The 23,603-nt window shown below is 44.1% G+C and overlaps 1 protein-coding gene across 1 annotated transcript in view; it reads right to left on the reverse strand.

The window, feature by feature from the left end:
• Positions 1–23,603, reverse strand: part of hdac8 (histone deacetylase 8) — a 40,566-nt gene that overhangs the window by 6,683 nt on the left and 10,280 nt on the right. Inside the window, exon 10 of the mRNA XM_038996260.1 lies at positions 16,713–16,818. Within this exon, the coding sequence (XP_038852188.1) occupies positions 16,713–16,818 (106 nt within the window). The remainder of the gene's footprint in view (positions 1–16,712; positions 16,819–23,603) is intronic.

The following is a 23,603-nucleotide window of genomic DNA, read 5'->3' on the forward strand; positions in this document are numbered from 1 at the left end:
CTAGGATTTTGCTTGTGCTTTGCTCTATTCCGTTTCTTTTCATCCTTAAAAACTCCCTAGTCCTTGCCAATGACAAGCATACTCATAACATGATGCAGCCACCACCATGCTTGAAAATATGAAGAGCGATACTCAGTGATGTGTTGTATTTGCCCCAAACATAGCGTTTTGTAATCTGGACATAGAGTCAATTTCTTTGCCACATTTTTCAGTTTAACTTCAGTGCCTTATTGCAAAACAGGATCTATGTTTTAGAATATATTTTATTCTGTACAGGCTTCCTTTTTTTCTGTTATTTAGGTTAGTATTGGAGTAACTAATGTTGTTGATCTATCCTCAGTTGTCCCATCATAGCCATTAAACTCTGTTTCAAAGTCACCATTGGCTTCATGGTGAAATCCTTGATTGGTTTCTTTCCTCTCCGGGCAATTTAGTTCGGAAGGACGCCTGCGTCTTTGTAGTTACTGGGTGAATTGATACACCATCCAAAGTGTAATTAGTAACTTCACCATGCTCCAAGGGATATTCAAATGTCAGCTTTTTATTTTATTTTTACCGGTCTACCAATAGGTGCCCTTCTTTGTGAGGCACTGGAAAAGCTCCCTGGTTTTGTGGTGAATCTGTGCTTGAAATTCACTGCTCGGCTGGACCTTACTGATAATTGTGTGTATGGTGTAGTTATGCAAAAATCATGTTAAAACACTATTATTGCACACAGAGTCCATGTAAGCAAATCTTTACTCATGGACCTATTTAGGCGTGGCATAACAAAGGGGTTGAATACTTACTGACTAAAGACATTAAAGCGTTACATTTATTAATTAGTAAATAAAAATCAAAAAACGTAATTCCACTTTGACATTATTGGGTATTGTGTGTAGGTCAGTGACACAAAATCTCAATTTAATCAATGTTAAATGCAGGATGTAACAATATGTGGAAAAAGTTCAAGGGTGAAGGCACCGTTTAGATTGTTTTTTGACACACAACCGTTTTATAGAGGCATGGTTTGGTTTCCTGTTTGCAGTGCAGTGTAGTGTAGTGTAGTGTAGTGTAGTGTAGTGTAGTGTAGTGTAGTGTAGTGTGTGTGTGTGTGTGTGTGTGTGTACACTTGCAAGCATCCATTCCAATCAACGTCTGGCAAAAAGCAACCATGTTTTCTATCCCTCTCTATTTTTAAACGGAGCTCAGAGTCTCGTAAATGTCCCCCAGATGTTGTTTGGAAATTCCGGTAAAGTGACGAGCAGTGAGCAGAGGTATTTACTACTTGAGTGTGTTAATCAATCGCAGCTCGTATTCGACAACTCTCTGGGAGCCAAGTGTTTGTCATGTTATCTCACACACACATACACGTTTATCATCTCCTGCAACATTAATGAGAAAGCTGTCGAAGCCCTCACAACATTAAAATATACACTACCGTTCAAAAGTTTGGGGTCACTTAGAAATGTTCTTGTCCATTAAAATAACATCAAATTGATCAGAAATATAGTGTAGACATTGTTAATGTTGGAAATGACTATTGTAGCTAGTAACAGCAGATTTTTTAATGGAATATCTACATAGGCGTACAGAGGCCCATTATCAGCAACCATCACTCCTGTGTTCCAGTGGCACGTTGTGTTAGCTAATCCAAGTTTATCATTTTAAAAGGCTAATTGATCATTAGAAAACACTTTTGAAATTATGTTAGCACAGCTGAAAAAAATCTTTAGGCTAGTTGAGTATCTGGAGCATCAGCATTTGTGGGTTCGATTACAGGCTCAAAATGGCCAGAAACAAATAACTTTCTTCTGAAACTCATCAGTCTGTTCTTGTTCTGAGAAATGAAGGCTATTCCATGCAAGAAATTGCCAAGAAACTGAAGATCTCGTACAACGCTGTGTACTACTCCCTTCACAAAACAGCGCAAACTGGCTCTAACCAGAATAGAAAGAGGAGGCGGCGGCCCCGGTGCACAACTGAGCAAGAGGACAACTACATTTATAGTGTCTAGTTTGAGAAACAGATGCCTCAAGTCCTCAACTGGCAGCTTCATTAAATAGTACCCGCAAAACACCAGTCAGCGTCAACAGTGAAGAGGCGACTCCGGGATGCTAGCCTTCTAGGGCTGGGATATAGATTTCCCGCCCTTGGCCGTGTGCGGCTGCTGCCTGCTAGGGCTGGGAATTGCTACCATTTTGTTAAGTTACAGCCTTATTCTAAAATTGATACAATTGTCCCCCCCCCCCCCTCATTAATCTACACACAATACCCCATAATGACAAAGCAAAAACGGGTAATTTTTTTGTGCAAAAAAAATGAAATGTTACAATTACATAAGTATTTGGAAGCGATTATAGCCTCAAGTCTTCTTGGGTATGGCGCTACAAGCTTGGCACACCTGTATTTAGGGTGTTTCTCCCATTATTTTCTGAAGATGCTCGCAAGCTCTTTCAGGTTGGATAAGGAGTGTAGCACAGCTATTTTCAGGTCTCTCCAGAGATGTTCAAGTCTGGGCTCTGACTGGGCCACTCAAGGACATTCAGAGACTTGTCCCAAAGCCACTCCTGCATTGTCTTAGCTGTGTGCTTAGGGTCGTTGTCCTGTTGGAAGGAGAACCTTCGCCCAGTCTGAGGTCTTGAGTGCTCTGGAGCAGGTTTTCATCAAGGATCTCTGTACTTTACTCCGTCCATCTTTTCCTCGATCCTGACTAGTCTCCCAGTCCCTGCCGCTGAAAAACATCCAAAGCATGATGCTGGCACCACCATGCTTCACCGTAGGGATGGTGCCAGGTTTCCTCCAGACATGACGCTTGGCTTTCAGGCTAAAGAGTTCAATCTTGGTTTCATCAGACCAGAGAATCTTTGTTTTTATACATTTTTTAAATATTTGAAACATACAATATACTTGCAGTGTTGCCGCTCAACAACTACATCATACCAGTCATCCAACAGATTCCCATTCAGAGCGACACAGAAGCATCCAGGTCAATGCCCTGCTCAAGGGCACATTGACCGATCTACCACCAGGCCAAAAAACGTGAACCAAAACCCTCCAAGACCCCCCCCCCACAGCTCCCCAATAGCTGTCCCTCAACCACCATATTTGCAGTGTTGACCCTTCTTTTTCAAGACCTCTGCAATCCGCCCTGGCATGCTGTCAATTAACTTCTGGGCCACACCCTGACTGCTGGCAGCCCATTCTTGCATAATCAATGCTTGGAGTTTGTAAGAATTTGTGGGTTTTTGTTTGTCCACCCGCCTCGAGGATTGACCACAAGTTCTCAATGGGATTAAGGTCTGGTTTTGGTTTTTGCTCTCGGAGGATGTGTTGGTACCATTCTTTGTTCATGGCTGTATTCTTAGGCAAAATTGCGAGTGAGCCCACCCAGTCCCTTGGCTGAGAAGCAACCCCACACATGGTCTCAGGATGCTTTACTGTTGGCATGACACAGGACTGATGGTAGCGCTCACCTTGTCTTCTCCAGACAAGCTTTTTTCCTGATGCCCCAAACAATCGGAAAGAGGATTCAGAGAAAATTACTTTACCCCAGTCCTCAGCAGTCCAATCCCTGTACCTTTTGCAGAATATCAGTCTGTTCCTGATGTTTTTCCTGGAGAGAAGTGGCTTCTTGCTGCCCTTCTTGACACCAGGCCATCCTCCAAAAGTCTTTGCCTCACTGTGCGTGCAGATGCACTCACACCTGCCTGCTGCCATTCCTGAGCAAGCTCTGTACTGGTGGTGCCCCGATCCCGCAGCTGAATCAACTTTAGGAGACGGTCCTGGCGCTTGCTGGACTATCTTGGGCGCCATGAAGCCTTCTTCACAACAATTGAACCGCTCTCCTTGAAGTTCTTGATGATCCGATAAATTGTTGATTTAGGTGCAATCTTACTGGCAGCAATATCCTTGCCTGTGAAGCCCTTTTTGTGCAAAGCAATGATGACGGCACATGTTTCCTTGCAGGTAACCATGGTTGACAGAGGAAGAACAATGATTCCAAGCACCACCCTCCTTTTGAAGCTTCCAGTCTGTTATTCGAACTCAATCAGCATGACAGAGTGATCTCCAGCCTTGTCCTCGTCAACAATCACACCTGTGTTAATGAGAGAATCACTGACATGATGTCAGCTGGTCCTTTTGTGGCAGGGCTGAAATGCAGTGGAAATATTTTTTGGGGATTCAGTTCATTTGTATGGCAAAGAGGAACTTTGCAATTAATTGCAATTCATCTGATCACTCTTCATAACATTCTGGAGTATATTCAAGTTGCCATCATACAAACTGAGGCAGCAGACTTTGCGAAAATTTAAATTTGTGTCATCAGCCTCAGGCAAACCTGCATTAGTTGTAAAAACACTGCCCCTCAGTGTCATTCAAATGTACTTTTTATTATTATTATTTAAACTTTTATCTTTGACCATCATTCTATCTCCCACACAGCAACTCCACTCCCACTTGTCTCCAATTCCACATACCAACCCTCAGCCCATCCCATCGATCTCTGCTGGCCACCCACTTCGGGTTTCTACGCAACACATATCTTTCAACTATGCGGTGATGTTCAACGTACAATTTCATTCTATCTAATCGAATAGAATCCAGATTGCGAGTTGAAGATAAATATTTTTACTATGAGTATTAGTAATTGACTGACCCGGTCTCTCCAGATCTACTAACTGTACTATTTCTAGGGTACATTTTAGATCAATGCTATGCATTTTCAGCCATTCCTGAACCGGAGACCAGAAACAGGCTACCTGAGGGCAATACCAAAATAAATGGTCTATTGATTCTGTATCCTCAAAATCTGCAGAGCTTCGATGACTTTATGCCCCAAATATTCAACATTTTGTTGGTGGCAAGAATTCTATATAATAATTTTAGCTGAAAAGCACAAAGTCTTGAATTTTGCGTAGTTTTTTTATATCAACTCAAAAATCTCTTCCCAACTATTTTGCAATCTGTATGGCACAGTTGTCAACATCCTGGTCCTCAAATGAAACTGGTATACTTCCCCATTTATGCTATTTTTATTCCTCCGCCAGTTTTGATCTTTTATATTGGGCCGACAGACCAGTTCCCTACCTCCTCCCGCTGCCACCTGCCTCCATTTTTGGGGTAATGCTGTAATCAATTGGTTGTACTCTTGGATTGAGCAGACCTTTACAATATCATTTACGAACAAAATACCCTTTTCATACATCTTTCCCATAAATACAGGTATTTTATCAACCAACACATTTGAGTTCAGCCATAATATTTGTATCTTTTCAGGGGGATGAAATTGTAGCCAGCTCTGCAATGCTTGCTTGAAAAAGAGAGATACTTTTAAAAAAGTATAATTTTCAAATAATCGAAAATGAGACTGCAGATTGCCATAAGGCCATTAATAAACAATGGATGAGCTTTTCTTAGTAATCTACTTGAGAACCATTTAGGGTTCAAACAAAAATTGAATGAGTGAGGTTTTTAGAAAGACGTTTAGTGCTTTTATATTTAATAATCTCAACCCACCCAATTCATATTCATTATATAGATAGGCACGTTTTATTTTGTCTGGTTTAGCGTCCCAGATAAAGCAAAATATTTTTTGCTCATATGATTTCAAAAATGAATCATCAGGAGTAGACAGCGCCATAAGTGAGTGAGTAATCTGATATGACTAAGGAGTTAAATCAGGGTAATTTTTCCATAAATAGACAGATATTTACCTCTCCATGGTTGCAGGATCTTGTCTATTTTTACAAGTTTACTATTGAAACTCATTGTGGAGAGCTTATTTATATATTTTGTGATATGAATGCTGAGTGTCTACTTCACCAACAGCCCATTTTATAGGTAAACTGCAGGTTAATGTAAAAGTTGTATTTTTTTTAAAGATCCAATACGTAATATTGTACACTTATCATAATTAGTTTAAGTCCAAAGAGCACAGAAAAGTTATCTAGATCTTCAACGAGACATTGCAGGGATCTAGCTTGCGGACTTATTATAAAACTTGAGTCATCGGCATACATGGATACCTTTGTTTTAAGCCTTGAATTTCTAATCCTCTAAAATGTTGTTATTGGATCTGATTTTAATAGCTAGCATTTCGATGGCCATAACGAATAGACATGGTGACAGCGGACACCCTTGTTTAACTCCTCTTGACAATTCAAAACTCTGAGAAGTAGCCGTTATTTACTATTTTACACCTGGGGTTGCTATACATTATTTTTACACATTTCATAATAAATTACTGAAATTGAAAAAAATCCTGGCATTTATAAATAAAATCCAGTCTTTATGAAATGCCTTTTCAAAATCCGCTATAAATAACATTCCTGGCTTCTTATACGTTTCATGATGTTCTATTATTTCTAGTAGTTGTCGTACATTATCTCCAATGTATTGTTCATTGTAAAAACCTGACTGATCAGGATGAACAATACCTGGTAAAACCCTTTTAATTCTGAGTGTTATGCATTTCACTAGTATTTTTGCATCACAAGGTTGAAGTGTAAGGGGCCTCCAGTTTTTTTTAGATAGACTGGGTCTTTATATTTGCCATCTGGGTCTTGTTTTAATAATAGAGAAATCAGACCTTCCCGCTGAGTACCTAACAGACTACCATTTCTATAGGAGTAGTTAAAACAATCAAAAAATACTTGATATACCTCCACCGGTATGCCATCAAGCCCTGGGGTTTTGCCAGACTGAAAGGATTTAATAGCCTCAAAAAGTTCCTCTAATTTGGACGCCGCACTAATCTTTCTGTACATTTGTTAATTCTTCATTTTTTATATTATTTGGAAAGAATTCCTTACCATAATCTTCATTCAGTGGGAGAGGATGACAGAGAAAAGAGATCTGCCTAAAATAAATTAGCCAGAGAATCTTGTTTTTCATGGTCTGAGAATCCTTTAGGTGCCCTTTGGCTAACTCCAAGTGGCCTGTCATGTGCCTTTTACTGAGGAGTGGCTTCCGTCTGGCCACTTGGTTCTTGGTCACCTCCCTGACCAAGGCCCTTCTCCCCCGACTGCTGAGTTTTGCCGGGTGACCAGCTCTAGGAAGAGTCTTGGTGGTTCCAAACTTCTTCCATTTAAGAATGATGGAGGCCACTGTGTTCTTGGGGACCTTCAATGCTGCAGAAAGTTCTTGGTACCGTTCCCCAGATCTGTGCCTCGACACAATCATGTCTCGGAGCTCTACGGACAATTCCTTTGATCTCATGGCTTGGTTTTTTCCTCTGACAAGCACTGTCAACTGTGGGACCTTACATAGACAGGTGTGTGCTTTTCTAAATCAAGTCTAATCAAGTGACTATACCACAGGTGTACTCCAATGAAATTGCAGAAATATCTCAAGGATGATCAATGGAAACAGAATGCAGCAGAGCTCAATGTCGAGTCTCATAGCAAAGGGTCTGAATACGTATGTAAATAAGGTATTGGATAATAAGGTAATAAGGTAATAAGGTTTTGGAACTTCCGGGTTGGAGCAGTGGTCGCATTTCGCATTTCGCTCCGCAGGTAGTATTACATTTCATTACAGTACAACGGTTTGACTTGTCTGATCTTAGCTAGCTACATAGCCGTCTTTGTATCAAAGATAATTGTGTAGTTTAGAGTATTATCGTAATTACCGAGGTTAGCTAGTCAGCTATTTTCGTCCTAGTCAACACTGCTAGCTAGCCAGCAGCTAGCAGCTAGCCAACGTCTACCGTCTACCGAATTGCAGCACTGTAGAAACTATTACATTACAACGGAACGACTTGATTAGTGTAGTGTTAGCTGGCTACATAGTTGTCTTTGCTGTCTTTGTATCCAAGATAATTGTGTAGTTAGAGTAATTGTCAAGGTTACCTAGCCAGTTACCGAGGCTACCTAGCCAGCTACACTTTCAAACTAAGTCAACAACGCAGCCACTGCTAGCTAGCCTACTCCACCAGCCAGCAGCACTATCATTTTAGTCAATAAGATTTTTTGCAACGTAAGCTTAACTTTCTGAACATTTGAGACGTGTAGTCCACTTGTCATTCCAATCTCCTTTGCATTAGCGTAGCCTCTTCTGTAGCCTGTCAACTATGTGTCTGTCTATCCCTCTTCTCTCCTCTCTGCACAGACCATACAAACGCTTCACACCGCGTGGCCGCCGCCACTCTAACCTGGTGGTCCCAGCGCGCACGACCCACGTGGAGTTCCAGGTCTCCGGCAGCCTCTGGAACTGCCGATCTGCGGCCAACAAGGCAGAGTTCATCTCAGCCTATGCTTCCCTCCAGTCCATCGACTTCTTGGCACTGACGGAAACATGGATTACCACAGATAACACTGCTACTCCTACTGCTCTCTCCTCGTCTGCCCACGTGTTCTCGCACACCCCGAGAGCCTCTGGTCAGCGGGGTGGTGGCACTGGGATCCTCATCTCTCCCAAGTGGACATTCTCTCTTTCTCCCCTGACCCATCTGTCTATCGCCTCCTTTGAATTCCATGCTGTCACAGTTACCAGCCCTTTCAAGCTTAACATCCTTATCATTTATCGCCCCCCAGGTTCCCTTGGAGAGTTCATCAATGAGCTTGACGCCTTGATAAGTTCCTTTCCTGAGGATGGCTCACCTCTCACAGTACTGGGTGACTTTAACCTCCCCACGTCTACCTTTGACTCATTCCTCTCTGCCTCCTTTCCACTCCTCTCCTCTTTTGACCTCACCCTCTCACCTTCCCCCCCTACTCACAAGGCAGGCAATACGCTTGACCTCATCTTTACTAGATGCTGTTCTTCCACTAATCTCATTGCAACTCCCCTCCAAGTCTCCGACCACTACCTTGTATCCTTTTCCCTCTCGCTCTCATCCAACACTTCCCACACTGCCCCTACTCGGATGGTATCGCGCCGTCCCAACCTTCGCTCTCTCTCCCCCGCTACTCTCTCCTCTTCCATCCTATCATCTCTTCCCTCTGCTCAAACCTTCTCCAACCTATCTCCTGATTCTGCCTCCTCAACCCTCCTCTCCTCCCTTTCTGCATCCTTTAACTCTCTATGTTCCCTATCCTCCAGGCCGGCTCGGTCCTCCCCTCCTGCTCCGTGGCTCGACGACTCATTGCGAGCTCACAGAACAGGGCTCCGGGCAGCCGAGCGGAAATGGAGGAAAACTCGCCTCCCTGCGGACCTGGCATCCTTTCACTCCCTCCTCTCTACATTCTCCTCTTCTGTCTCTGCTGCTAAAGCCACTTTCTACCACTCTAAATTCCAAGCATCTGCCTCTAACCCTAGGAAGCTCTTTGCCACCTTCTCCTCCCTCCTGAATCCTCCTCCCCCTCCCCCCTCCTCCTCCCTCTCTGCGGATGACTTCGTCAACCATTTTGAAAAGAAGGTCGACGACATCCGATCCTCGTTTGCTAAGTCAAACGACACCGCTGGTTCTGCTCACCCTGCCCTACCCTGTGCTTTGACCTCTTTCTCCCCTCTCTCTCCAGATGAAATCTCGCGTCTTGTGACGGCCGGCCGCCCAACAACCTGCCCGCTTGACCCTATCCCCTCCTCTCTTCTCCAGGCCATTTCCGGAGACCTTCTCCCTTACCTCACCTCGCTCATCAACTCATCCTTGACCGCTGGCTACGTCCCTTCCGCCTTCAAGAGAGCGAGAGTTGCACCCCTGCTGAAAAAACCTACACTCGATCCCTCCGATGTCAACAACTACAGACCAGTATCCCTTCTTTCTTTTCTCTCCAAAACTCTTGAACGTGCCGTCCTTGGCCAGCTCTCCTGCTATCTCTCTCAGAATGACCTTCTTGATCCAAATCAGTCAGGTTTCAAGACTAGTCATTCAACTGAGACTGCTCTTCTCTGTGTCACGGAGGCGCTCCGCACTGCTAAAGCTAACTCTCTCTCCTCTGCTCTCATCCTTCTAGACCTATCGGCTGCCTTTGATACAGTGAACCATCAGATCCTCCTCTCCACCCTCTCCGAGTTGGGCATCTCCGGCGCGGCCCACGCTTGGATTGCGTCCTACCTGACAGGTCGCTCCTACCAGGTGGCGTGGCGAGAATCTGTCTCCGCACCACGTGCTCTCACCACTGGTGTCCCCCAGGGCTCTGTTCTAGGCCCTCTCCTATTCTCGCTATACACCAAGTCACTTGGCTCTGTCATATCCTCACATGGTCTCTCCTATCATTGCTATGCAGACGACACACAATTAATCTTCTCCTTTCCCCCTTCTGATAACCAGGTGGCGAATCGCATCTCTGCATGTCTGGCAGACATATCAGTGTGGATGACGGATCACCACCTCAAGCTGAACCTCGGCAAGACGGAGCTGCTCTTCCTCCCGGGGAAGGACTGCCCGTTCCATGATCTCACCATCACGGTTGACAACTCCACGGTGTCCTCCTCCCAGAGTGCTAAGAACCTTGGCGTGATCCTGGACAACACGCTGTCGTTCTCAACTAACATCAAGGCGGTGACCCGTTCCTGTAGGTTCATGCTCTACAACATTCGCAGAGTACGACCCTGCCTCACACAGGAAGCGGCGCAGGTCCTAATCCAGGCACTTGTCATCTCCCGTCTGGACTACTGCAACTCGCTGTTGGCTGGGCTCCCTGCCTGTGCCATTAAACCCCTACAACTCATCCAGAACGCCGCAGCCCGTCTGGTGTTCAACCTTCCCAAGTTCTCTCACGTCACCCCGCTCCTCCGCTCTCTCCACTGGCTTCCAGTTGAAGCTCGCATCCGCTACAAGACCATGGTGCTTGCCTACGGAGCTGTGAGGGGAACGGCACCTCCGTACCTTCAGGCTCTGATCAGGCCCTACACCCAAACAAGGGCACTGCGTTCATCCACCTCTGGCCTGCTCGCCTCCCTACCTCTGAGGAAGTACAGCTCCCGCTCAGCCCAGTCAAAACTGTTCGCTGCTCTGGCACCCCAATGGTGGAACAAACTCCCCCACGACGCCAGGTCAGCGGAGTCAATCACCACCTTCCGGAAACAACTGAAACACCACCTCTTTAAGGAATACCTAGGATAGGATAAAGTAATCCTTCTAACCCCCCCCTCCCCCTTAAAAGAGTTAGATGCACTATTGTAAAGTGGTTGTTCCACTGGATATCATAAGGTGAATGCACCAACTTGTAAGTCGCTCTGGATAAGAGCGTCTGCTAAATGACTTAAATGTAAATGTAAATGTACCCGTTTTTACTTAGAATAAATATGCAAACATTTCTAAAAACCTGTTTTCACTTTGTCATTATGTATATATATTGTGTGTAGATTGAAGAGTGAAAATAATGTCATCCATTTTAGAATAAGGCTGTAAGGTAACAAAATGTGGAAAAAGTCAAGGGGTCTGAATACTTTCCGAATGCAGAGGGATGAGAGCCATGAGAAAATGAGTTTTGATCAGTAATAAATTAAAATGCTGAAAACAAAATTGGCTCCTGTTTAAAAAGATGGAGCACAAGCTATGAAGGGAAAACAAGTTCTGGTGTAGGTTCAGCCAACTAGCGACAAAATAATATTGCGATATTGTCAAAAAGATAGTCAAAAATAACATACTATGTATCTGTATCGATTATTTCCACCATCACTACTGCCTGCCAGTCTCCCCAATGTAGGCTGCATGTCTGCATCCCAAATACACCCTATAATTTATATAGTGCACCCCTTTTGACCAGAGCTAAGGGCAATAGTCAAAAGTGGTGCACTACATAGGGAAAAGGGTGGTTGGTTTATCCGTGCCTTGGGAAATACACTACATGACCAAAAGTATGTAGACACCCTCTTGTCGAACATGTCATTCCAAAATAATTTGTACAAATATTTTTTTATTTTACCTTTATTTGACTAGGCAAGTCAGTTAAGAACAAAATCTTACGTACAATGATGGCCTAGGAACAGTGGGTTAACTGCCTTGTTCAGGGGCAGAACGACAGATTTCTACCTTGTAAGCTCGGGGATTCGATCCAGCAACCTTTCGGTTACTGGTCCAACGCTCTAACATCCAGTGGAAAGCCTACCTGCCGCCTCTCACGGGTATTAATATGGAGTTGGTCCCCCCGTTGCTACTATAACAGCCTCCACTCTTCTGGGAAGGCTTTCCACTAGATGTTGGAACATTGCTGCGGGGACTTGCTTTCATTCAGCCACAAGAGCATTAGTGAGGTTGGGCACTGATATTGGGCGATTAGGCCTAGCGTGCAGTCGGCGTTCCAATTCAACCCAAAGGTGTTCGATGGGGTTGAGGTCAGGGCTCTTTGCAGGCCAGTCAAGTTCTTCCACACCGATCTTGGCAAACCATTTCTGTATGGCCTTTCCCAAACTGTTGCCGCAAAGTTGGAAAAATAGAATTGTCTAGAATGTCATTGTATGCTGTAGCGTTAAGATTTCCCTTCACTTTTCACTAAGGGACCTAACCATGAAAAACAGCACCAGAGCATTATTCCTCCCCCACAAAACTTTACAGTTGACACTATGGATTGGGGCAGGTACTGTTCTCCTGGAACCCACCAAATCCAGATTCATCCGTCAGACTACCAGATGGTGAAGCGCGATTCGTCACTCCAGAGAACGCATTTCCACTGCTCCAGAGTCCAATGGAAGGAGCTTTACACCACTGCAGCCGACGCTTGGCATTGTACATGACGATCTTAGGCTTGTGTGCAGCTGCTCGGCCATGGAAACCCATTTCACGAAGCTGCCAACGAACAGTTATTGTGCAGACGTTGCTTCCAGAGGCAGTTTGGAACTCCGTAGTGAGTGTCGCAACCGAGGACAGAATTTTTATGCACTTCAGCGGTCCCATTCTGCTCCTAGACGTTTCCACTTCACAATAACAGCACTTACAGTTGACCGGGGCAGCTCTAGCATGACAGAAAATTTACCAACTGACTTGTTGGAAAGGTGACATCCTCTAACACTGCCCTGTTGCAAGTCACGGAGCTCTTCAGTAAGGGCCATTCTACTGCCAATGTTTGTCTACGGAGATTGAACACACAGCCGTACGATCTTATACACTTGTCAGCAATGGGTGTGGCTGAAATAGCCGAATCCACTAATTTGAAGGCTCGTAAACATGACTACGTGGTAAATAAACCGATAAACATCGGAGAGAGACGACTCCTGCCGCTGCTGTCATGCGGTAGAATTCTAATGAAAACTCTGCTTAATTAATTAATCTCAGTCGGTAATTTGGCAGTGCACCCAATAGAGACGGCAAAGGAAACGGTTTTATTCCCTCCTGATTGTTGAAGTCTTTCCAAAATGGCCACCAAGGACATTGACAGACTTAAAAGTGTGATTTAAAGTTTAGTAATCATCTTCAGAAGGAAACTTTTGCGAGGCAATCAGTCTTACCCACACACGCAAACAAGTAATTTTAATTTAGACTCCCCACGGGGCTCATAACTGCCCGTGGTCGCTCCACATAAGGTTTATTTGTTTTAATAGCTTTTAACGGTAAGACATGGTCTCTGTTGATGCTGTGATAACTACAGCTGTGCAGTGGTGGTGATAGACGCTGGAATGCCAGGGCAGTAGACCACATTGCCAGGCCATAGTGTGTGCATTCGTGTGTCAAGACTCAAGCTCCCGGCTCATGGTGTGATAACCTAAGCCTGTGTGGTGCTGTGCGGTGCTGTGCGTCTGTTTCCAGGCCTGACAGACACAGTTCAAATGGTTTCCCTTGTTTGGGACCAATGGTTGTAATCATTGGTTTCCCTAGATTGGAAATTGCGGTAAACATTAGCTTCCAGTCTGCACTTTGGCACAGCTGTCTAGCAACCACATCCTGCTCTCAACTAGTACCACAGTTGTCTGTATGTGGTATGTTTCTCTCACACAACATGGTTGAAGGGGTGTGTGTTTTGTCGTCACATACACTGGGTAAAACCAAGACCACCTGAACCCCCAGTCACAGAAAAAACTAGGATGAGCGGAGAGAAAAGAAAGGAACACAGGGAAGGAAGGACATCACCTTCATTTAAATGCATGGATTGAAATCCCATCAGAAAGAAAAAAAGATAGGAGGAAAGGAAACAAGGGATCTCTGAACTGAAGGAGCAGATGTGACACTAGACCGACCGCACATTGTCTGCCTTTCATTTTACCCCTCCATCCCTGGCTCCATCCACTGATGGAACCGTGTTGTTTTCAACAGGTCAGTGGTCTGGTTCCATTTTGGTCCCTAGACCCCATACGCTAGCTCCTACTCCCTAGCCAGCCCTGAAGGCAGGGTTAAGACAGAGACACCCCCACTAATCACCCTGCTTCTACTCCCTACACCCAGAGTCTATCCCAACCAAACTACTGCTGGTCCACCTGGAGTAGTGGTGTGGCTGTCAGCAGCATTTACACCAAGAGACCACCACACACACTCACCCCCTATCCAGAGTGAACGACAGGGTAGGGGGTGAGACAGGGGTCGACACTCCAGTACCCATATACACAGACAAATCCCTAACACGTGTGCAAATGTGTGTACATCGAAACTTGTTCACCCACATACAGATGTACTATCAAAATTGGACAATCTGAGTATTGAGTGCGTTTGACTGTATGACGAATTTGGCTCTAACATTTCACCACCTACCACCCCCCATTTCTCCAGTCGTAACAAAGAGAGTAGTGTTTGACATTCTGATTAACCGGAAACATTAAAACACACATCCGTGTTTTCACCACAGCCAGAACAGAACACACCAGGCTGACGACTGTTGGGCCTGTGCCCTCCCAAAGAAGAGGGGGTCAGGGTGTGTGTATATGTGAAGGTCGGGTGACGAGTTTTAGGTGAGGGGTAGATTTGTCTCCTTGGGGTGCTGACAACACCCCCTGCTGTGTTAACTGTGGGGGCCATATGGGGGCACACAAACATTTGTCACGAAACCCACATTTTTACTTCGATACCAGGTTGAGTATCATGATACTCTATACCAGGGGTGTCAAACTCATTTCGCATCGTGGGCCACATACGGCCTAGGGAGATGTCAAGTGGGCCGGACCATTAAAATTATACCATACTCTGCTATAAATAACCAAAATATCATGTCTTTCCTTTGTTTTGGTGTAAAGAAGCACAAGAACATTAGGAAAATATTGAAATTTAATGAACTATCCTTTTACAAAACATTTCATGAAACACCTCATATAGAGTCTATACCATCACGATTTCATGGGGGGGGGGGGGGGAGCCAATGTCACAGAATGGTCATCAAAAAGGAGGACCAAGGCAATCTTCACATAATTAATTTAAGTGCCTTTATTTGATCCAGACAGATCTGTTGAGTTCAATATAATTACATTTTAAATGTTTGATGTCAATTTGTCAAAGAGCCATGTATGCATTAATGAATCACTAATACAATCAATTTGAATTTTTACCAATCTAACTACACAATTGTAAATCTCTATTGATAAACTGGGTAAATCAAGACATAGCCTAAACCAATTCACAATAAAAGTGAATTTAATAGGATAGTGTGTGCATGCATTGAATTATTGAGCTTATTTTGGCTGTTTTCTTCATGGGGCTACAGATGACAAACAATCTGTTTCCTTTCCATTTGGGATTCATTGTACTGTGCTGATCAACAACACTTGCATAGAAGCAATCTCTTCTTTTGCTAAAGTGTGCACTGTCTCTATGACCTATAATTACATTTTAAATGTTTGATGTCAATTTGTCAAAGATTGTGAATTGGTTTAGGCTATGTCTTGATTTACCCAGTTTATCAATAGAGATTTACAATTGTGTAGTTAGATTGGTAAAAATTCAAATTGATTGTATTAGTGATTCATTAATGCATACATGGCTCTTTGACAAATTGACATCAAACATTTAAAATGTAATTATATTATATTCACATACACACAGTGAGAGAGGCAGGAGAAGAGAAGTGAATTAATAATGTTTTTCGGCAACACATTTGGTTTTTGGTGACAATCAGCTTTCAAATCGGCTTATTTTGCAAGTTAATTACATAGTACTAGGGTAGTGAATTGAAGCAAGCTTCAGCTGTAAGCTAGCAAGGAAATGTAGCCTACAAAGCTGGAAGCTACCAGTATCTTCTTGCATTGTAAAGTGTTCTAGCCTGTAATGGACATTGTTTTGCAAACAGTAATTAAATAGTTGCAAAGTTTATACATGCCGTGTTGCATTATTCAAGGGCGTTTACTTCTGAGCAGCATGAGTGGGGAGCCAACATGATGCAGCCCAGACTCCCGGTGAGTGCAGTGGTTCCTCAGGACAGGCTAGAACTAGCAATAAGTGGAGCAGGCACAGCGCAATCACGCAATAAGAGGACAGCTGCGCTATAAGAAAGACTTAATCATCTCCATCAGTAGATATGAGACATTTGACAGAAGTACTGAAGGTAACAAATTCTAGTACTGTAGCGTTTTTCATGTTCTAGTATAAAAAAAGTTGAAGTTTTGGTATACTGTGCAACACACACACACACACACACACACAGCTCTGGTCTTTAATGTCTGTCTAAATAAACGGACGGTCTGGACGTTTAAATAAAAAGAACACTGTCCTTAAACTAAAGCAGTCCCATCTGGACTCAACAGTCAACAAAAGACACCCTTTGGTATGTGTGTGTGTGTGTGTGAGAGACAGAGTGGTCAAAGTTTGACCATTTGTTGCTTGCGAGTGGTTTCTAAGTGTCTGACCGTTATGTTTCTTGTTGGTGGTCGTGACGTAATTGCTAATGCTAGAGTGTGTGAGTTTAGGCTGTGGTTACGCCGTCTGATACCTTTGATGGTGGAGATGACCTTGTCCAGCTGTTTGGTCTCATTGCGGTCCGGTCGACAGCTGGGACTGATCTCTAGAGAGTAATCAGGACCGTACTCTGTGAAGAACTGAAGTAAACAACAACATAAACAAAAACAGTGAGAGAAGCGTGTTAACCACAGTGTAGAACAGATTTAAACCAAATACAACAAGACTTGGGTTCAAATGGAAGAACTGGTGCGGGAAACAAAGAGAGATAGTGCTAAATCAATGATTAGAACTGGTCTAGGAACCAAACGTCCAACTGCAGAGAGAGGAGAGTTAACATGGAAGAACTGGTCCAGGAAATGAACAAACAAGAGATGCATTAGCCACAGTGCAGAACTGGTCTAGGAATCAAACATCCACAAACAGGCATTGAGTTGTGAAGAACTGGTCTAGGAACAGAAGCCAAACACTACAAACACCACTTCAAAACAACAGAAGGGCGTAAAAGTTTACATGTTAAGTTAAGAACTGATTCAGGAAAGACAAACGGAAGCAAACACAGAGCCAGAATTAACCACAACAGCGTCACTTTGAGGGAACTTCGCAAGTGAAAGACGTGATGAAGCAGCAAGACATGATTTCATTTCAAAACAGATGCTATCTTATTGAGACAAACAAAGACACGCATCAGTGTAAAGTCTTGATAAGACCCTTGCTAGCCACCTAGCCAACCCCCCCCCCCCCTTGTGAATTATCATGTAAATCCGACAAAGCACTGGTGGAAAAAAATTAACAATACACAATGTCTCTAATACACAACATTAGGAACGCCAGGAGACATGGAGTGTACACACACACCTTAACACAAGCCCACGCACACACACTCCCACAGCTGTGTGTGTATGTATGTTCCTGCTCATTTGAAATACACTGGGTGCTTTGTCTTTGTCAAATAGCTGTTTCATAGTGGTTCAGGCAGAGTGTGTGTGTGTGTGTGTGTGTGTGTGTGTGTGTGTGTGTGTGTGTGTGTGTGTGTGTGTGTGTGTGTGTATATCAGTGTGTTTGTGTTTGTGTCCGTGTTTACATTTTAGTAATTTAGCAGACCCTTGTGTGCGCGCTCGTCTGTTCCCAATTAGCCCCATTGAGTTTCTCCGGTACACCTCCCCCCCAGTCCTGACGCAACTCAACATGCAAGGGATTACTAAAAACAGGAAACACAAAGATGACCAATTTTCCCATGAACCTAACGCTCCCATAGTAGTACAGTCCTGTCTCCTGCTGTGTGTGTCTCTTGCTGTCAGGGTATTTGGGTTGGAATTAAACTACAGTACTGAGATGAGGGGGGACTGGGGAGAGAGATTAAGAGGGAAACTGGAGAGGAAGAACTAGGGGAGACTGGAGCGGGGGGATGGGGTGAGGTCAAGGAAGACAGAAAGGGGTGACTGACTGACAGTTTGGAACGGATCATAACCCACAGATCGGGATAGGGGGAAAGGGATTGAATGAGGGTGACGAGAGACCAAAAAGATGGACAGAAAGATGGGGTGAAGAGATACAAGTATATAAGGGGATAGGGTAATACGACTGGGCTGAGAGCCCAAACCCCATAGGCTCCATGTCAAAATACCCAACATGCTCAAATGTCATATCATAGCCCAGATAAATGTACCATACTGTAACTAAATCCCCCACACCACACTCTCTCCCTTGTATGTCTCTCCCTCCCTCCCTCCCCATCTTTCTGTGTTTGGTGGTTTGGAGAGAGACTAGCCTCGGCCAGAATAGAAAAGGAATCCAACCCTTGTTTATTGTTCCTGTTCTCCTCTACATCTCAGAAATGACTACAACTCCAGATATAAAGAGTCAATGTTGTGGAAAAAGCTCTGGGAAAACAAATCGAGAGAGTTCCTAAATAAAATGTCAACCCAGAGTCACATAGCGCACGTAGGCTTGTCTATCGTTCTCTGCAGCCCTACAACTGAGGTCTCTCCCTCACCGTCTCAATATCCATCTTTCCTTCTCCCACCTCCCCCTCTCCGCAGTCCTGAAACTAATGTTAAGCGCTCTCTGTAGTCATTACGCCTCTCTCCCCATTCTCTCACTGTCCTTCCTAAAATCACCCCCCCCCCCCCCTGTCCATCCACCCCTCTCTCCAGTGGCCTGGACTTCTACAAAAAGGTAATACAACAGAAAAATAGTCAGTCACCAGGTCAGGGCCCACTGATCCTCATTGTCCTTGCCGGCCCGTCCTAAATGGGACCCCATTTCCTTTATAGTGCACTACATTTGTGATGTACCTCTTCTGTTCTATTTAGAACAGACTGTTTCTCTCTCACACACACATCCTCATCCCAGCTCAGTTTTCCGGTGATTGAGGCCAGTATTCCGGGAGCCTAGTACTTCCCCACGAGCAGACGGAAGGGACACGCGCCAGAGAGGACAGGAAGTACCAAGGCAGAAAACAGGAAGTACAGGGGCGGGACAGGGTAAGCCTATAGTACTTATCCTATGTTCAAATGTACATACTAGCATACTACTCAGAATGCATGCTCAATACATGGTTTCATACTAAGTAGTATGTTGTTAGTGTGGATAATGGAACACAGCCTATTCACTACAGCAGGGCTTTCCAACCCCAGTTGTTACTAACCTGATTCATCTTATCAGTTAATTATTAGAATCAGTTGTGCTGGATTAGGGTTAGAGTGGAAACCTACAAGACGGTCGCTCTCCAGAAACAGCAGGGTTGGAGAACGCTGTACTAGAAATACCAAAAACACTGGGAATGTTTTTGGCCTAATAGCCATACCTTCTACTTCATACCCATCATTTATTTTCTACTGAACTCTGTTTTGGGTATCACGGAGGGGCCTTGGTCATACATAGTCTTGCTGCGGTGAGAGAGGGTAGGGTGGAGGAGGAGGATGGGAGGGACAGAGGGTGAGAGGGAGGGGTGTAAGAGGGGAGTCTGAGTTCTGTGTTTGTTTTTGCATGGGGCTGTGCTGGGAATCACTCAGTGCGAATCTGAGAAAACAGACTAAAGAGAAAAAGAGAGGAAATAAAGATGTTGAATGGCTGGAGACAGACTGGTTCCACACACACACCGAGCTGGCCAAAAACAAGGCAAGTTCAGGCCTATAGAACCCCTCGAGTGGGTTGGGTCCAAAATAAACCGTTTCCTCAATCTAAGATAAGAACTGAATGTGAACAAACCCACAGGCTATGTCCCAAATGGCACCCTATGGGACCTGGTCAAAATTAGCACATTACATAGGGAATAGGGTGCCATTTAGGGAGAAACCCACAACCTTCAAAAACAACCGACTCAGCTAATCTAGACTAGCTGAACTTTGATTAGTATTTTTAGGTGTTAAAGATTGTCAGAGATTAGGACATCAGGGTTAACAAACAATACAGGTCACCTAGCCTAGTCCCTGTAGCCAGGTCCCAGATAGGTTTGTGCTTTTGCCTACTCCATTATCATTGTCAAGCCAAACATTGCATGACAATTCCATAAGGAGTTGGCAAAAGAGCAGAAACAGACGAGCACCCAAGCGACGGGCATATATTAATAAAAGCCATTTAGCAGCCGCTTTTATCCAAAGCGACTTATCGTCATGCATGTATACATTTCACGAACGACCCTGGCGGGAATCGAACCCACGGTCCTTAGCATTGCAAGCGCCATCCTCTACCGACAGCCACACAGAACTTGGAGTTCTACCCTTACTTCCTCTGCTTTTTAAAAATATATATTTTAACTCTCCCTCCATTGATGAAAAGAGAATAGACTAGGGAGATGCCAGTAACATTTGATATCGGACTCACCATGTATTCACAGTTAAGTCTAATCGGGTCCGCTATCTCTTCTACGCTCTTCAACAACCACCCTTCCCACAGTTTCAGATATGGGGGTGACTCTGGAGGTTCTGCAATGTCACTGTTTGTATGTGTGTGTGTGTGTATATGTCTCTCTCTGCCTGAGTGTGTGTGTGATGGTCTGAATGGAGGCCCTTTTATGTCTGGCCAATAGCCCCGGCAAACTTCATTGTTCCAGGGGGGTTAGGCATTGTTCCAGGGGGGTTAGGGGTAGAGGTCGACCGATTAATCGGAATGCCCGATTAATTAGGGCCGATTTCAAGTTTTCATAACAATCGGTAATTGTCATTTTTGGACACCGATCATGGCCGATTACATTGCACTCCACAAGGAGACTGCGTGGCAGGCTGACTACCTGTTATGCGAGTGCAGCAAGGAGCCATGGTAAGGTGCTAGCTAGCATTAAACGTATCTTATAAAAAAAACAATCAATCTTAACATAATCACTAGTTAACTACACATGGTTGATGATATTACTAGTTCATCTAGCTTGTCCTGCGTTGCATATAGTCGATGCGGTGCCTGTTAAATTTATCATTGAATCATAGCCTACTTCGCCAAACGGGTGATTTAACAAGCGCATTCGCGAAAAAAAGCACTGTCGTTGCACCAATGTGTACCTAACCATAAACATGTATCTAACCATAAACAACGCCTTAAACAACGCCCTCTTAAAATCAATAGACAAGTATATATTTTTAAACCTGCATATTTAGTTAATATTGCCTGCTAACATGAATTTCTTTTAACTAGGGAAATTGTGTCACTTCTCTTGCGTTCTGAGTCAGGCAACAGAGTCAGGCTATATGCAGCAGTTTGGGCCACCTGGCTCGTTGCACCTAACCATCAATGCCTTTCTTAAAATCAATACACGGAAGTATATATTTTAAAACCTGCATATTTAGCTAAAAGAAATCCAGGTTAGCAGGCAATATTAACCAGGTGAAATTGTGTTACTTCTCTTGCGTTCATTGCACGCAGAGTCAGGGTATATGCAACAGTTTGGGCCGCCTGGCTCGTTGCGAACTAATTTGCCAGAATTTTACGTAATTATGACATAAGATTGAAGGTTGTGCAATGTAACAGGAATATTTAGACTTATGGATGCCACCCTTTCTGTATTTCACTGAAAGAATAAATGTTTTGTTCTCGAAATGATAGTTTCCGGATTTGACCATAATTAATGACCTACGGCTCGTATTTCTGCGTGTTATTATGTTATAAGTCTATGATTTGATAGAGCAGTCTGAGCAGTGGTAGGCAGCAGCAGGCTCGTAAGCATTCATTCAAACAGCACTTTCGTGCGTTTGCCAGCAGCTCTTCGCTTTGCTTCAAGCATTGAGCTGTTTATGACTTCAAGCCTATCAACTCTCGAGATTAGGCTGGTGTAACCGATGTGAAATGGCTAGCTAGTTAGCGGGGTGCGCGCTAATAGCGTTTCAATCGGTGACGTAACTCGCTCTGAGACCTTGAAGTAGTTGTTCTCCTTGCGGCTTTTGTGGAACAATGGGTAGCGATGCTTCGAGGGTGGCTGTTGTCGTTGTGTTCCTGGTTCGAGCCCAGGAAGGGGCGAGGAGAGGGACGGAAGCTATACTGTTACACTGGCAATACTGAAGTGCCTATAAGAACATCCAATAGTCAAAAGTATATGAAATACAAATGGTATAGAGAGAAATAGTCCTATAATAACTACAACCTAAAACTTCTTACATGGGAATATTGAAGACTCATGTTAAAAGGAACTACCAGCTTTCATATGTTCTAATGTTCTGAGCAAGGAACTTAAACGTTAGCTTTTTTACATGGCACATATTGCACTTTCACTTTCTTCTCCAACACTTTGTTTTTGCATTATTTAAACCAAATTGAACATATTTCATTATTTATTTGAGGCATTATATTAAGTTAAAATAAAGGTGTTCATTCAGTATTGTTGTAATTGTCATTATTACAAATAAATAAATAAAAATTAAATCAACAAAAAATCAAAATAAATCGGCCGATTAATTGGTATGGGCTTTTTTGGTCCTCCTATAAATCGGTATAGGTATCGGTCGACCTCTAGTTAGGGGCTGTCCTGGCAGCCCAGAAAAGCTGCAGCCAGTCGGGGAAGGAGAGGGGAGCTCTGGCCTCTCACAGTCTCAGGTACAACAAAGTGCTTTTTGTTTTCCCTTCTCAGACTCTCACTTTGCTTGGTCATTGTGGATAAATATTCCTCTCCGGCGCACGCACACACACGACGATACTACTACAAGTCTCTCTCTGGCCATCTTTCGCTCCCTCTCCTGCTCACCCTCTCCATCCTTTTCTCTACCTCATCCTCTCCGGACCACAGTAGGCCAGAGTTAAATAGTGGTTTGTTTGGGTAGTAGTGTAGACACACAATAACAGGAGGTAGCTGGCTGTGTAGAGTATGTGTTTGACAGAAAAGATGTACCACTCTTTGATGGCCAGAGCAAGAGGGTCAAAATAGGGGAGACTTTTGGGGTTTTTGATTTTGTGTGGCTGTGTGTGTTGTAGCAGCTGGTTAGACTTGTTTGCAGTGAGCCCCTTCTTAATGAGGTTAAAGGTCACATGATGTAACAGCCCGACCTGGTGGAGGAGAAACAAAAGGTGCCTTTATCATGGCCCACGCACGCGCGCACACACACTACAGAAAGACCCTCTTTGTCTCAGGAGAGTAAGATAACTACCCCTCACTGTACATGGAACACAAATCTCTCTCTTTGTAGCTCTATCCCTCATTTGCTCTCTTTTTCTACTGATGTAATTATATGGGAATTCGCCAACCTTTCCGCCAAAAGAAACCAGCCCCTCCCCCCCGGAATAAAACACACAAGGTCCTTCTAAGAAGACGAAAAAAAAGATGAGGGCAGAGATTGATAGAGAAGCACAGAGAGAGAGAGGGATGGCAATGGAGAGAAAGAGAAGCACAGAGACCCTCTCTGTCAGGTCTGGAGGGGACAGAGTGGCATTGTCCCCTCTCTCCTCTCCTACTCCCTCCATCCCTCCTGATTCACCTGGAAACAACCCCTTTGAGGGCCGG

Source organism: Salvelinus namaycush, chromosome 6 (assembly GCF_016432855.1).
Source record: "Salvelinus namaycush isolate Seneca chromosome 6, SaNama_1.0, whole genome shotgun sequence".
NCBI lineage: Eukaryota > Metazoa > Chordata > Actinopteri > Salmoniformes > Salmonidae > Salvelinus > Salvelinus namaycush.